The sequence below is a fragment of the Xyrauchen texanus genome, chromosome 13 (assembly GCF_025860055.1).
Source record: "Xyrauchen texanus isolate HMW12.3.18 chromosome 13, RBS_HiC_50CHRs, whole genome shotgun sequence".
NCBI classification, from domain to species: Eukaryota; Metazoa; Chordata; class Actinopteri; order Cypriniformes; family Catostomidae; genus Xyrauchen; species Xyrauchen texanus.
The window spans coordinates 9,549,252-9,562,947 of NC_068288.1; the positions used below are offsets into that span (position 1 = coordinate 9,549,252).

Consider the following 13,696-nt stretch of genomic DNA (forward strand, 5'->3'; position numbering starts at 1 on the left):
CAATGAAAAATTATTTATTCAACATTTTGACCAACAAGGTTGGCCACAGTAGAGTTCTTCATAAATTGTATGTTTTGGATGTTATTAATGTGTTATAAGCACGAATTGTGTTAACTTGATGTCCTAACATCAGCAAGAATGTACTCATGTCTTATGATGCTATTACTCAAATTATAATACTTAATAAAACAGATCATAACTAAACTCTTGAAGGCCGCATCTGTTGCCATTGTTTGGACAAAGGTAGTCCTGACACAAATTTCACACCATTGGTTGGGCCAATGTTGTTATGTCCAGCCCAGTCAGGCAGCTCAAACAAATTACTACTAATACTACTTTATGTGTATACTTTGAGCATTTATTTGACTAAAAATAAGATCACCTATGTCTACTCACATAGATGAGTCCCGAGTAGTATCTCTCCCTCAGGTTGTGGAGAACTGAAGCTTCGTTCAGGCAGGTGAGCTCTGCCATATCCTCCACCTTGCTGAACTTAGGCGGGTTCATCTTCTGGATATCGTCCTTGTTGACTCTGATTTTCTTCCCGTTGTCCACCAGCTCCACCAGCACCTCATCCCCATGTTCCTCTTTGATGCAAGCCGACTCAAAACCATGTTTCTCGGAGGGGACCCATACCAGCTTCCTGGACGCCCAATCAGCCTGGGCGACAGGGCTGTTAATGAAGTCTTTGTCCGTGTAAAGGAATTTCTCGTCCTCAGTCATGCTCTTTTTCATCATCTTGGGGTTGGGGTTAAGACAACTACAAATTTGAGAAGAAAAAACCCCACAGAAACAGACTTTAGAAACACGCAATTGCTATATACAGTTTTTACAATATTCTCTGACCAGTACTCAAAGTGTAGAGTGGAAGGTGGATTGTGACATAGCTTGTGGGTATTTTTAGAATTTATTTATTTATTGGTCTTTAGAGAGTATAATGGTCTATAAGTAAAACAGTTTGTAGCTAATGGTTTCTGTCTATAAATGCACTACCATAATAACTGATTTAATGACATGAAATTATACATACAGGGTCTATATATGCATATGCTTTCCTGATGGAATTTGCAACATCAACCAAATATTTTATGGCAGATTTTTAGAGCTGGTTGTAATTCAGAAGCATTGATGTATACCTTTTGCCAAGTTGAACCATCATACCAGCCATCTTTCTAAATAAACATGACACAGGTCACAAGGGACCCCACTATCATCTCCTATTTAGATGAAATGACAAATAAAAGGCTGGGCAATAAAATATCATTTTGTATTCTTTGATTAAACAATTTATCACTTTAGCCATACATAGCATGTTATGAAACATTCTTCATACTTAAAACATTTATAATTGTGTGATAGCACAAAGCTGTTTTTCTTGTTTCTTTTGCAGCTCATGATCCCGTGCTGCAATGCCCATATAAGGCTGCTTTCTAAGCAGTGGACATTCTGATGACCTAAACAGCAGAAAAAAGTGAATTCCCAAACAAAGTCCTTATAGGGAATAGTATGTCTACAACTGGACTTTTCCTGCTGCCACTTTCCCCCACCCTTCTCTTTCTCTGGTGGACTGATATAGGGAAGTTTATACAAGTATGTTGTACTGTACAGGTATCAAACAGCAGGTGCAGCTTTCGAATTCTTGAAACCGAGGAGCTTTTTAATTATCTATTGTTTGTACATTTACATTGTATGATCTAACAGCCTTTCAGCAAGTAACTGAAAATAGGACAAACATTTTCCCACCTGCATAGTTTCTAGCAGAAGCTAAATGAAGTGTTAGGTTTACTGCTTCAACTTTCAACTTATATATATATATATATATATATATATATATATATATATATATATATATTTGAAATTATGATACTATGAAATTATGTCTAGCAGGTAGGACTTAGGCTAACTATGGAGCCCCTTAGATGAAGGGAATTAATTTTCTGAAATAATTTTGCATTTCCTAACAAACAACTTTTGCGTTCTCCCGCAATAGTTTCTATTCTCTTACAATAAGTTTTGCGTTTTCTTGCAATAAGTTTTGCGTGCTCTCGTAATAGTTTGCATTCCCTTGCAATAAGCTTTACATTGCCTCACAATAGTTTTGTGTTCCCTCATAATCATTTTTGCATTCCCTTACAACTGTTTGCATTCCCTCGCAACAAGTTTTGCATTGCCTCACAATAAGTTTTGCATTACTCCTCGCAATAAGTTTTGTGTTGCTTTGCAATTAATTTTGCATTCCCATGCAATAGTGTGTGTTCCATCACAATAGTATTGCATTGCCTCGCAATAAGTTTTGTTCACTAGCAATAAGTATTGCATTGCCTCAAAATAAGTTTTGCATTTCCTTGCAATAATTTTGTGTTCCCTTGCAATATGTTTTGCATTCCTCGCAATAAGTTTTGTGTTGCTTTGCAAGAAGTTTTGCGTTACCTCGCAATGCATTTTTCATTCCATCGCAATTAGTTTTGTGTTCCCTTGGAATAATTTTTGCAAAACAAAACTACTGCGAGAGAACACAAACTATTGTGAGGAAAACAATAATATTTCAGAAAATAAATTCCTTCCCTGTCCTCTAAGGGGCTCTGTACGCGGAAGACTAAAAAGCTTGTTGGTACCATCGAACACCAGAATGAGTAACCTTCACTTCATCAAGCGCAAACATTGACATATGCTGTTATCCAAAGTGATTTACAGTGCATTCAAAATATGTGTGTTCTCCAGGAAGCAAACCCATGACCTTGATGTTGCTAGTACCATGCTCTATTAGTTGAGATACAGGACCATTGAAATATAGTACAATCTGTATAATGTCTCAAATCAAAATTGAATAATGCCTATAATCAGACAGTTGTTACACAAGCCAAAGCAAAGACAGGACACTAGACAAGTTTAAAATGCTGACAGTTTACTGATAAGAAGTGACAAGAAGCATCCAGCTTCTAAAGTATATCAACTCAGAACCAGGAAGCTCTCAGTGGATTGCAGTGGACAATAAGAAAAAGAGACAATGTAATGCAACAAAGTCTTTGTAGCAAGTCAGTCCATCTTTAGAACGATCTTGGGAGGCTATTTCCAGTCATGCCAGCGCATCTCCTATCTACTTGAATGGAGAAAGCCCAAAATCTCAAAAAAGGTTGGTCAAGATTAAGATCAAACAACATATTTCAAATCAACAGAAAAATGATAAATTGTGATTTCTTTTATTATATATTACACTAATAAATGCAATTTCCCCGGCTTGTTTAGCTAATGCACATGCATTGATTGACATGTGATGTTTGTATCTAAAAGGTGATTGGCTCTTTTAACTGTAAGGTGGGACTTCCTTTCTACATTCATTGACCGTTGGGCGCTAAGAGCTACATGGTTGAGCGTTCCAATTTCCCCCATTCATTTTAACAGACGTGGTCCATATCTGCTAAATAATTTCTGAATACAATCCTTATAAATCTAAACCACAAGTGGCCTCTTCCTTTACTAATTCTAATTATGAAAATAATTAACCTATAAGATGCTAAAATATTAAGCTCTTCTGAAAAGTGAATACCTATATTCTCCTTTTTTTCTACCAAGGAAAAAATCGGCCACTGAAAAACACAACGGAGGGAAAAGGGTCATTTAAACGCCCTTTAACCGTTGGGGGCGAGACAAACAAACAACGTTTCCTAAGATAAGCTGATTTAATTAACAGAGGGAGCTTCCTGTGTCCTGTACGTAGATTAATGGCCTTTAGTTTGAATTGATGTAAACATGAAAGAAAACGCCATCATTTCAGGTCTTCAAGGAATATTCCGTGTTAAATTCAAGTTAAGCTCGACAGTATTTGTGGCATAATTGTTGATTACCACAAAAAAATTATTGCAACGTATCCCCCCTTTTCTTTAAAAAAAAAAGCAAAAATCATGGTCACAGTGAGGCACTTACAATGGAAGTGAATGGGGCCAATGTTTGGATGGTTTTACAGCTGTTTAAGGGTTTAGGGTTTATGCTGTTATGTCATCATGGCAATTAAGGAGGGACGAATCAAAATTATTATGCAACAAATGCTATTGAGCTAAATTTGTATTGAACCTGGGATATTCATCTAAGACTTTCATTTAGCCTTTATGGTTCAGCAGTTTTACTCACTATAAAATGCAAACATACTGTCCAAAACTGAATTTAAAGAAGTTAAGCCTGTGTTTACTTTAACAGCCATTGGCATGATTGAGGGTCCTTGGCCTGTGCTCAAGTGGGCAAACTTCCCAGATGATCATGTGATCATGTGTTGTGTGGATTTATTTTTGTGACCCTTGGTCCTGTGAAAGGTTTCCTCTCTTCTCTACTCCTCCTCATCCTTTTCTCATTACATAAATCTGGTTTTCTCTTTCTCATGAGCAGCTGTGTCATTTTAGCTTCTGTTATTAAAGGAATGGTTCATCCAAAAACAACTAACCCACTTTCCATATATGTATGACTTTCTTTCTTCTGTAGAACACAAATGAAGATTTTTAGAAGAATATCTCAGCTCTTTTGGTCCATACAATGCAAGTAAATGGTGACCAAAACTTTGATGCTCCAAAAAGCGTAAAATAAATCAAATAAAATTATTCATAGCATATTGCGAAGACAAAACACAATGTCCGCACAGAAGGACACAGGGTAGCACGAGGTTAAATCTTCAAAAAGCACATAAAGGCAGCATAAAAGTAATGCATAAGACTCCAGTGGTTCAATCCATATCTTCTAAAGCAATCAAATCAATTTTGGATGAGAAAAGGCCAACATATAATTGTATCACTATAAATCTTGACATCAGCAGTCTCCTTGGCGATCGTGATTTCAAGCATGATTACACTTCCTAGCACCATCTAATTCTCTGTGCATATGTCAAGTGCTAGAAAGAGTAATCAAGCTTGAAATAATGATCTTTCCAAGAGACTGTAATGGCAAGATGATGTACAGTGAAAAAGGAACTATTTTGTTTTTGTCCGTACTCATCCAAAACCAATAAGATTTCTTCAGAAGACTTGGATTAAACCACTGGAGTCCTATATTACTTTTATGCTGCCTTTATGTGCTTTTTGGAAGTTTAACCTCATGCTACACTGTGTCCTTCTGCACAGACATTGTGTTTTGTCTTCACTATATGCTATAGATAATTTAATTTAATTTAAACTGACTGCTTTCTGTTCTAAATACTCTAGTCTTAAAACTTTCTTGGGACAAAACAATATGGCGCCGATCACAGTGGAGTTTGTCTTTTTATCTTTAGTCAAAAAATGTGTCTCTAGTTTCATTCGATATGCCATTTTTAAACTTTTAGTGATTTATAGCATGCTATCAAGCACAATGACAATTTACGAGGACAATCACACTTTTTTCCCTTAGAAACTATATATTTACTGTGCTATACTGAGGTTTTTTTTATTGATTTTTTGCTTTCAGAGGCTTTTTATGGAGTTAGAATGAAAATAAGGTGCATTTCAAACTGTTCTGAGACAAGTGTAGACAGACAGGGCAATGGAGGTATTTTTTAAGTCTTTCAATAAAAAGGGAGAAAGGGAGCATCCTGTAGCTTTCCAATTCAGCCAAGTGCATTCACTCCAAACTTCCAACCAAAAGTTCAGTTTCAGGCTGCAGATAATATTTGGATCACTCAACATGGTTGACAGGCATTGGACATTGGTAATCAGTACATAGATTCAGAATTTATAATGCTTAATTTTATTTTAGAATGATGATACCGGCTTTTACTTTGAATCAGAATTAATTATGCTAATTTCTGATTGGTAAAATGATCCCAATGATCACTTGTTTGTTTGATAGTGAAAATAGAGAACACTGAGATTTTGTTGCCAAAGTAGAAAAAAAATTGTAACATAAAAGTCAAATCAAGTCAAATAATTCATATTTGTTTAGTTTTTTATTTCTGCTTTCCACAATACACATTGTTCCAAAGCAGCTTTACAAAACATCAGCTGTAATGTCTGTAACATCTCAAAAACATAAACATCCAGCACTCCTGGAAACGTCTTGGTTACTGTTGTAAACTCCACTCCACGATGGAGGAAATGAGAAGTTGTGTTGATGAAGTGACACTAGGGGTCGCTCTTGAGAGCCCCAAATACCTCTAATCTTTGAGAAAAGGCCAATGAGAATTGGCGAGTGTAATTTGCATGCCACACCCCCGGACATACGGGAGCTGGAATGCAGCCACTCATTTAGGTTTGTGCTGAGGAGCCGAGACAAGGTCCCGGCCAATTTAGCGGCTAGTACAGCGTTGTGTCTGACACAACATCTCGTTCCCTCCATCAGGGCGCAGCCTTTTCTCTCTGTGTTTTCTCTCCAAAGAGTATTCAATTCGGCTGGGGCCATCTAACATTATTATACGTATCGGGGAAGGTGTTCTTTTCCTTTCCTATTTTTTCTGTGGGAAAAGACCCTGCAGAGAAAACATTCTGCCCGAAGGGGAGGTTAACAAGTGGCAAATACATCAAGTGGCCTCACCAGCCGCACATGGGAGAGGCACTGTGGTAGGTCCTACCTCGAAGGGGAGGAGCTCTACAACACAGCGAGCGGGGCAGAGGGAGCTCTGCCCAAGGGAGCCATGGGTCTGTCGACAGGGAGACCGTACCGCGGAAAATACATCACAGGGGGTTATCAGATTAACCGACACCTGTGGAGCACCTATCACAGTACAGGACATATTAGCACCCATAGTGGATCCAGCTGTGAATTTCTCCACCGAATCCATGAGCCACAGGGCTAGGGAGGAAGGACATCCAGGGTTCACGGGCTAGTGAACTTGCATGGGAGAAGACGCGCATGTATTCGTCTCACGGAGGGGAAAGGCGCTATACACAAGCGATACAACCGGCCAGATGTTCCGTATTACCAAACGTACCTATTCGTACCTGACAAAACACGAGATTGTAAAATCTCGCAAATGTATTGGGTGTTGCCCAGCCCACTGCTCTGCAGATGACTGCTAGAGAGGTGCCATTGGCCAGTGCCTACGAGGATGCCACATTCCTTGTAGAGTGTGCTCGTATTCCCAAAGGGGCGGGCACGGCCTGGGCCTGGTATGCCAAAGCAATGGCATCCATGATCCAGTGGGTAAGCCTCTGTTTGGAGACAACATTCCCTGTCTGCTGTCCGCCGAAGCAGACAAAGTGCTGCTCAGAGCGTCTAAAGCTCTGCGTGTGATTCAAGTAGATGCGCACAGCACGCACCGGACACAGCAACGACAGGGCTGGGTCTGTGTCCTCCCGGGGCAGCGCTTGCAGGCTCACCACCTGATCCTTGAAGGGGGTCGTGGGAACCATGGGCACATAACCTGGCTGAGGTCTCAGGATCATGTGAGAATCTGCCAGACTGAACTCCAGGCAATTGTCGCTGACAGATAATGCTTGCAGGTCCACAACCCTCTTGATGGAGGTGAGCACAATCAGGAGGGCCGTCTTCAAGGAGAGGGCTTTCAGTTCGACTAACTCTAGCGGCTCAAACAGGGCCCCCCAACCAACCCGAACAGGAGGTCTGCAGGGAATTACACGGCGAGACCACGCCCACTGAACACATTGAATCACCTCCAGAGCCAGCCGGGACGGCCTCGAACCAATAGGTAGAAGGCGCAGCATGGGGGGAGGATGGAGTGGCTTTCCCCGGAAGAAGGAAAGCAGCAACTGCAACGTTGCCATGGTCATGTTCTCGCCATGAGAACACGAACAATCCACGAACGCTGCCTCAGTGTGATCGGGGCCCAGACATGTGATGCAGTGCCCGTGACCATCAGAAACGGAGAGATAATGACCGCATCCAGGACAGCAGGCATCTTTAAAAAGTTATCTTAAAAAGGTCATTCTTTCTCCAAAACACATGTTGATTCTGTGATAAGAACTGGTAAACAGCTGCCCAGCTACTTATAATAGTAAACAGGAATTCCAGCAAGAATCTAGAATTGTGTTAAATTATTAAGAGTATAGAGCAGTCTAAATATACACATCATATGTGCAATCCACCAAAAAGTCAAAATCAATCAAACACTGCAGTCTTGGCTATCCTGACCTAATGATTATTAGTTACAAACAAACTGTAAAACCTGGCAAGGTCTAACAAGCTCATATGTCTAACTGTCTAAATTCAACTTCCTTTTTCTACATACCCTGATTAAAACTTCTGCTTCATGCACACACACCTTTTACCGTTATTATGAAAGGTATTCTGGAAAAGCTGATAAAGGAAGAGTTCATCCAAAATTAAAATACTCTTTTCATTTACTCACCCTCATGCCATCCTAGATGTGTATGCCTTTATTTCTTCTGCCGAACACACAAAAAAAAGAATGTTTCAGCTCTGTAGGTCCATACAATGCTAGTGAACATTAACCAGAATTGTAAAGCTCCAAAAAGCACAGAAAGGCAGCATAAATGTATCCATAAGACACCATGTCTGCTGAAGCAGACCAAAATATAACTTCTTTTTTCCTATAAATCTTGACATCAGCAGTCTTCTTGCCAATCATGATTTTAGGCTTGATTACAATTCCTAGCACCATCTATCGCTCTGCACATGCGTCAAACACTAGAGAATATAATCAAGCTTGAAATCATGATCATGTCTAGAGACTGCAATGGTAAGATGTGCAGTGAAAAAGGAGTTACATGTTTCTCTGTTCTCACTCAAAACCGATTGGATTGCTTCAAGAGACATGGATTAAAACCACTGGAATTGTATGGATTATTTTATGCTGCTTTATGCTCTTTTTAGAGCTTCAAATATTTGTTCACCATTTACTTGCAGGGGTGAGGCAAGAAGGGTGGTACAGGGTGGCAAAAATTTGCATTCCTACCCCACACCCCAACTCGGACCCTGTTCACGTCCTGGAGACAGTGCGCAATGACTTTACCCGTCCATGTCGCGCATGATCCATAACAGCGTGGGTGAGTAAATGATGTAAGATTTTTTTTATTGAGTGAATTATTCCTTAAAATGATATCTCTCCAAAGTATTAAAATAGTTTTGACAAGAGATTTACAGTCAGATCTACAGTTGAAGTCAGAAGTTTACATACACTTAGGTTGACGTCACTAAAACTCATTTTTGAATCACCCCACGGTTGTAATATTAGCAATCTATAGTTTCGGCAAGTCATTTAGAACATCTACTTTGTGCATGACATGACTAAATTTTCCAACAATTGTTTACAGACAGATTGTTGAAAAAGGGTGAGGCTGGCAACCCGAAGAACACCATCCCAACCCTGAAGCATGGGGGCTGGCAGCATCATGTTGTGGGGGTGCTTTGCTGCAGGAGGGACTGGTGCACTTCACAAAATAGATGGCATCACGAGGAAGGAAAATTATGTGAATATATTGAAGCAACATCTCAAGACATCAGCCAGGAAGTTAAAGCTTGGTCACAAATGGGTCTTCCAAATGGACAATGACCACAAGCATACCTCTAAAGTTGTGGGAAAATGGCTTAAGGACAACAAAGTCAAAGTATTGGAGTGGCCATCACTAAGCCCTGACCTCAATCCAATAGAAAAATTGTGGGTAGAACTAAAAAAGCATGTACGAGCATGTATGGACTACAATCCTGACTCAGTTACACCAGTTCTGTCAGGAGGAATCGGCCAAAATTCCAGCAACTTATTGTGAGAAGCTTGAGGAAGGCTACCCAAAACGTTTGACCCAAGTTAAACAATTTAAAGGCAGTTGTACCAAATACTAATAAAGTGAATGTAAACTGCTGACCAACTGGGAATGTGTTGAAATAAATAAATGCTGAAATAGATTTCACATTCTTAAAATAAAGTAGTGATCATAAATGACCTAAGACAGGCAAAGTTTTCTATGATTTAATGTCAGGAATTGTGAAAAACTGAGTTTAAATGTATTTGGCTAAGGTGGATGTAAACTTCTGACTTTAACTGTAATTTACTATAGGTCACAATAATTTTTCATCATGTTCTCCTTTATTTTATGACTGCAAAATAACTCTTAAGAATGTTTAAGTGACTGATCTAGCCATTAATTAATTAAAAAAATTGAGACACAAAGAACTGAATTCATTGACTACTTCTTGGACTGACTTTATAACACTCTTGTCTAAGGTTGGCTGTCTATACATGTCACGAAGACAGTCAGTTGACACTGTCTGCTGTTTACCACAACATTCAGTAAAAAGCTGCATTTGACAACCATATTTGGAGAACAGGAAACTCTTTGGTTTGTCAAGCTGATTACTTCTCATTCTGCGCACTTTCTAACCATTTCCTATGACAGACTCTGCTGAAGTCAAACTTTCGCATAAGAGCGGCCAGACAGCCTTGCTTTATCAATTAAAGTTTATGGATGATACTTTATGATGGAGATGTTTGTGACTAGGAGGTCATGGCTTGATGAAAAAGTATGAGAATGCTCTGCTCAACAAAGCTGCTAGATTAAATTACAGTTTAAAATAACTGAATGAACAACTGTCAGTCACTTGAAACAAACATTTTCAATGCTGACAGCAAGTTTCAGTGACAGATCACTCTGAATTTCTCACACAGCTGAGCAACCAAGAAACTTTTCACACTAGACAGTGCATTTATCAACTTACTGGCATACAGTCACAGATCATTTACATATCTGAAGGCATCACTGAGCCATGCATACACAACAAAAACAGCTGAATTTAATGCGTAATTAATCAAACAGAAAGTATAAGTAATTATAGGACTAAAACTCAAAGCATACTCACAAGATTGATGACAACTTGGAGCAAAGCGGTTGTAATTTGGAAAGTTGGGGTTTGGAGAGTCCTGCGACAATGAGGTACTCCAAAGACGAACAGTCCAAATTAGACGGAAAAGCTTGTGAACATCATTTAAACAGCGCTGTGGATGGAGTGGGCGGAGCCGCTCAGGCGAACCGCACTGTGATTGGTCAGTGCTTTTGAAAGGTCAGGTGAATGACAGTGGCACGCGCAGCATCCATTTATATGTCCTGGTTTAACAGAAAATGTTAAACACTTCGGTGTTGCTAAAATCCTGCGTTTTATGGCTGCAGTAATTAAACGGGAAAATGAACAGTAGGCTATTAGTAGGCTACACGATGTAATGATCTTGTCATATTTCATAATCCTTACAGTTTTTTTGTTTGTTTGTTTGTTTTTTTGGTTAAAACATAGCCTACTTTGCATTTGCACAATAAATATGAGTAAATTTAACTTCTGGGCTAGTACGTACACTTCTGAAACCACTGTTGTGTGCTGACAATATCATTATCAGTAGAATTAATGTTTTAGCATGTTCTGCATTTAATGTATAACATGTCACATAGGATATGTTTGTACCTCCAAATAACATACCAAATATGTAATGTACAGTGGGGTTCAAATGTCTAAAAGCACTAGTAAAAATGCTTCAATTTTGCATTGCTTTATCATATAAAACAAAATACTCAACCTAAATAGTATCAACAATTTGAGAAAAAAGTGTAGAGAAAAAAATAAAATATGTAGTATTTGGTATTTGCACCATGCACTTTGGCTTGCATATATCCAACAAGTTTGTGCAAAACACGATCCATGTTATCCCAGAATGATTTGAGAAAAGTCAACCAAGCATCTTGTGTGCCTCAATGGAAGCAAGAGAGAGAGAGAGAGAGAGAGAGAGAGAGAGAGAGATTATGCTATACTCTACATCTGGATGAGGCAATTCCCTGAGATCCTTTTTGGGACCCTTATCGTTACGCACATCGCATTCCGTCCCCTCCATTCCCACAACGTGCTCCTGCTATCTAATCGAACATTCTATATAAGGACATCCTATTGCGTTCAGTAAACCACATCTGCAACGTTTCCTGGGAACAGGCCCATGGCTGGTTTGCCTTGAGGCCTTGCAGTGGCCCAAGAGAAAGATGAAGGAGACAACAAAGTCTGCAAGTGAAGCAGTGGCTCTGTCTCTGTCTCTGGTCAGCATCAAGCTCCTCTGTGCGAAGGGAAGGAGAGGAAGAGCAAGTGTCTTGGGGGTGGAGAGGAGGTTGACATACAGTGAGAGTAAAAGTGTGAGGTTGCGAGAGAGACAGGTAGGGAGGGAGATGCATGTCTCAATAAGATCTCTATTGTGCCATATAAGGACAATGGGGTCTGCCTGGAATCTCGGCTGTATTCTGTGTTTCGAAGGGAACACCAAAAGACAAAATATGGTGCAAGAGCAATGTTATTGTTAAGACAAATACCTATTATATTGCACTTTTCAGGCAATCTAACCTGATTAGCAATCTTTTGGATTACTTTTGCAGTACAGGTTGCATTTTTATGTACATCTGATCATAAATTAATGTATTAAACAAACATGAAATAAAAAATTGTAATTAATGAATAGGCCATGCTATCATGTAATCCATAAAAATGAACGATAATCTGATCACACACATTGTACAATGTAATGTATTACAAGTATTTGTCTTTTGTAATCTGATTACATAGTACAGATTACAAGTAATCCGTTACTTCTCATCTCTGTTCATATGTCTGTGAATAGGTAGAGTTGACACATTCATGGGAGGTTTTTATAGTTTGGTATTTTTTATTTAGTTTTATTTGTATTTTACCGTATTTAAAAGTGTTTTTTACACTTTGTCTGTTAGTTTCGTTTTCTTAGGGTTTTCTAGTTTCAGTTTAGTTCATTTAAATATGTGTAACATCATTACATTTTAAAGTGTTACCTCTATTTTGGTACCATTTTTGTGTTTAAGGCAGATTGTTAATGTTTCTTTTATAATATACTCTGTAGCATGTCATACTGCAGGCCATGTCAACTTTCTAAAAGTCTTTCATGTCTACAAATGCAGCATTTAATCCATCGACAGTGATTATCCATTGCACTACTGTATACATACTGAAAATTGTATGGAGCCACGGCCGTCCGCCAGGGGATGGAGGAGTCGCTACTGGCCGCCGGGAGTCAGAGGAACCGCTGCCATCCGACAGGAAGGGGAGGAGCTGTTACTATCCAACAGGGGTCGGAGGACTCATAGCATATCTGCAAACCATGTCTCATTGTTTCTCCGATTCAATGTGTATAGTGTGAATTGATACTGATATGATACTGTGGATAATGTGTAACTTATGAAAATGTCTGTTTCATGTATGCACTATGGCCTGAGAGAAACGATATCTCTTGAAACGTATCTATTGCATCTGCATATGGTTAAATGACAAGAAAGCTTAAACTCAAAGTAAGAAAGTTTTAAAATGCAGGGCAGCAGCAGCAAGTCAGAGAAAGGCTAAGGAATAATTATTGGGGCCCAGAACAATTACTAAACTGTATTTTTTAAAAGGCCCCAGGGCAATAAACAGTGAGGGGGCCCAGAATGATGTGCTATAAGGCCTTGTTTGTAATGTATTTCCTGTGTCTTATTGAATCTACGTAAATTGTTACAATTATGTTAAATGTTTTGCACCATGACTTGCTTCATAAAAATTGACAATATGCAGACTTACAGTAATTGAGACACTTAAAAACCTGTTGAAGACATCCTAAATACATACCGTAGTTGTAACTGCACTGAAGAACCCTATCTCAGGAATTAGACCTGACACTGTGTCTAATGGAGAGGAGGATCTGGAAATATGTGCTAGATTAAAGCTGAGCAAGGCACAGGGCGGACAGTCTCCTGAGACCCAGCCAAAAACTCATTTGGAGGGAAGCATTCAAAGTAAC

General features: G+C 39.1%; 1 protein-coding gene across 2 annotated transcripts in view; it reads right to left on the bottom strand.

Moving 5' to 3' along the window:
- Window positions 1-10,839, bottom strand: part of LOC127653875 (myosin-11-like) — a 60,045-nt gene extending 49,206 nt beyond the window's left edge. The window contains exons 1-3 of one of the 2 annotated variants that reach the window (XM_052140681.1): window positions 10,729-10,806; window positions 8,264-8,300; window positions 397-760 (exon numbers count right to left, since the gene is read on the bottom strand). In XM_052140681.1, the coding sequence (XP_051996641.1) occupies window positions 397-738 (342 nt within the window). In that variant the 5' untranslated portion in view covers window positions 739-760; window positions 8,264-8,300; window positions 10,729-10,806. Of the gene's footprint in view, window positions 1-396; window positions 761-8,263; window positions 8,301-10,728 lie in introns of both variants that reach the window. The other variant, XM_052140682.1, reaches the window with a different exon arrangement.
- Window positions 10,840-13,696: the final 2,857 nt, after the last annotated feature.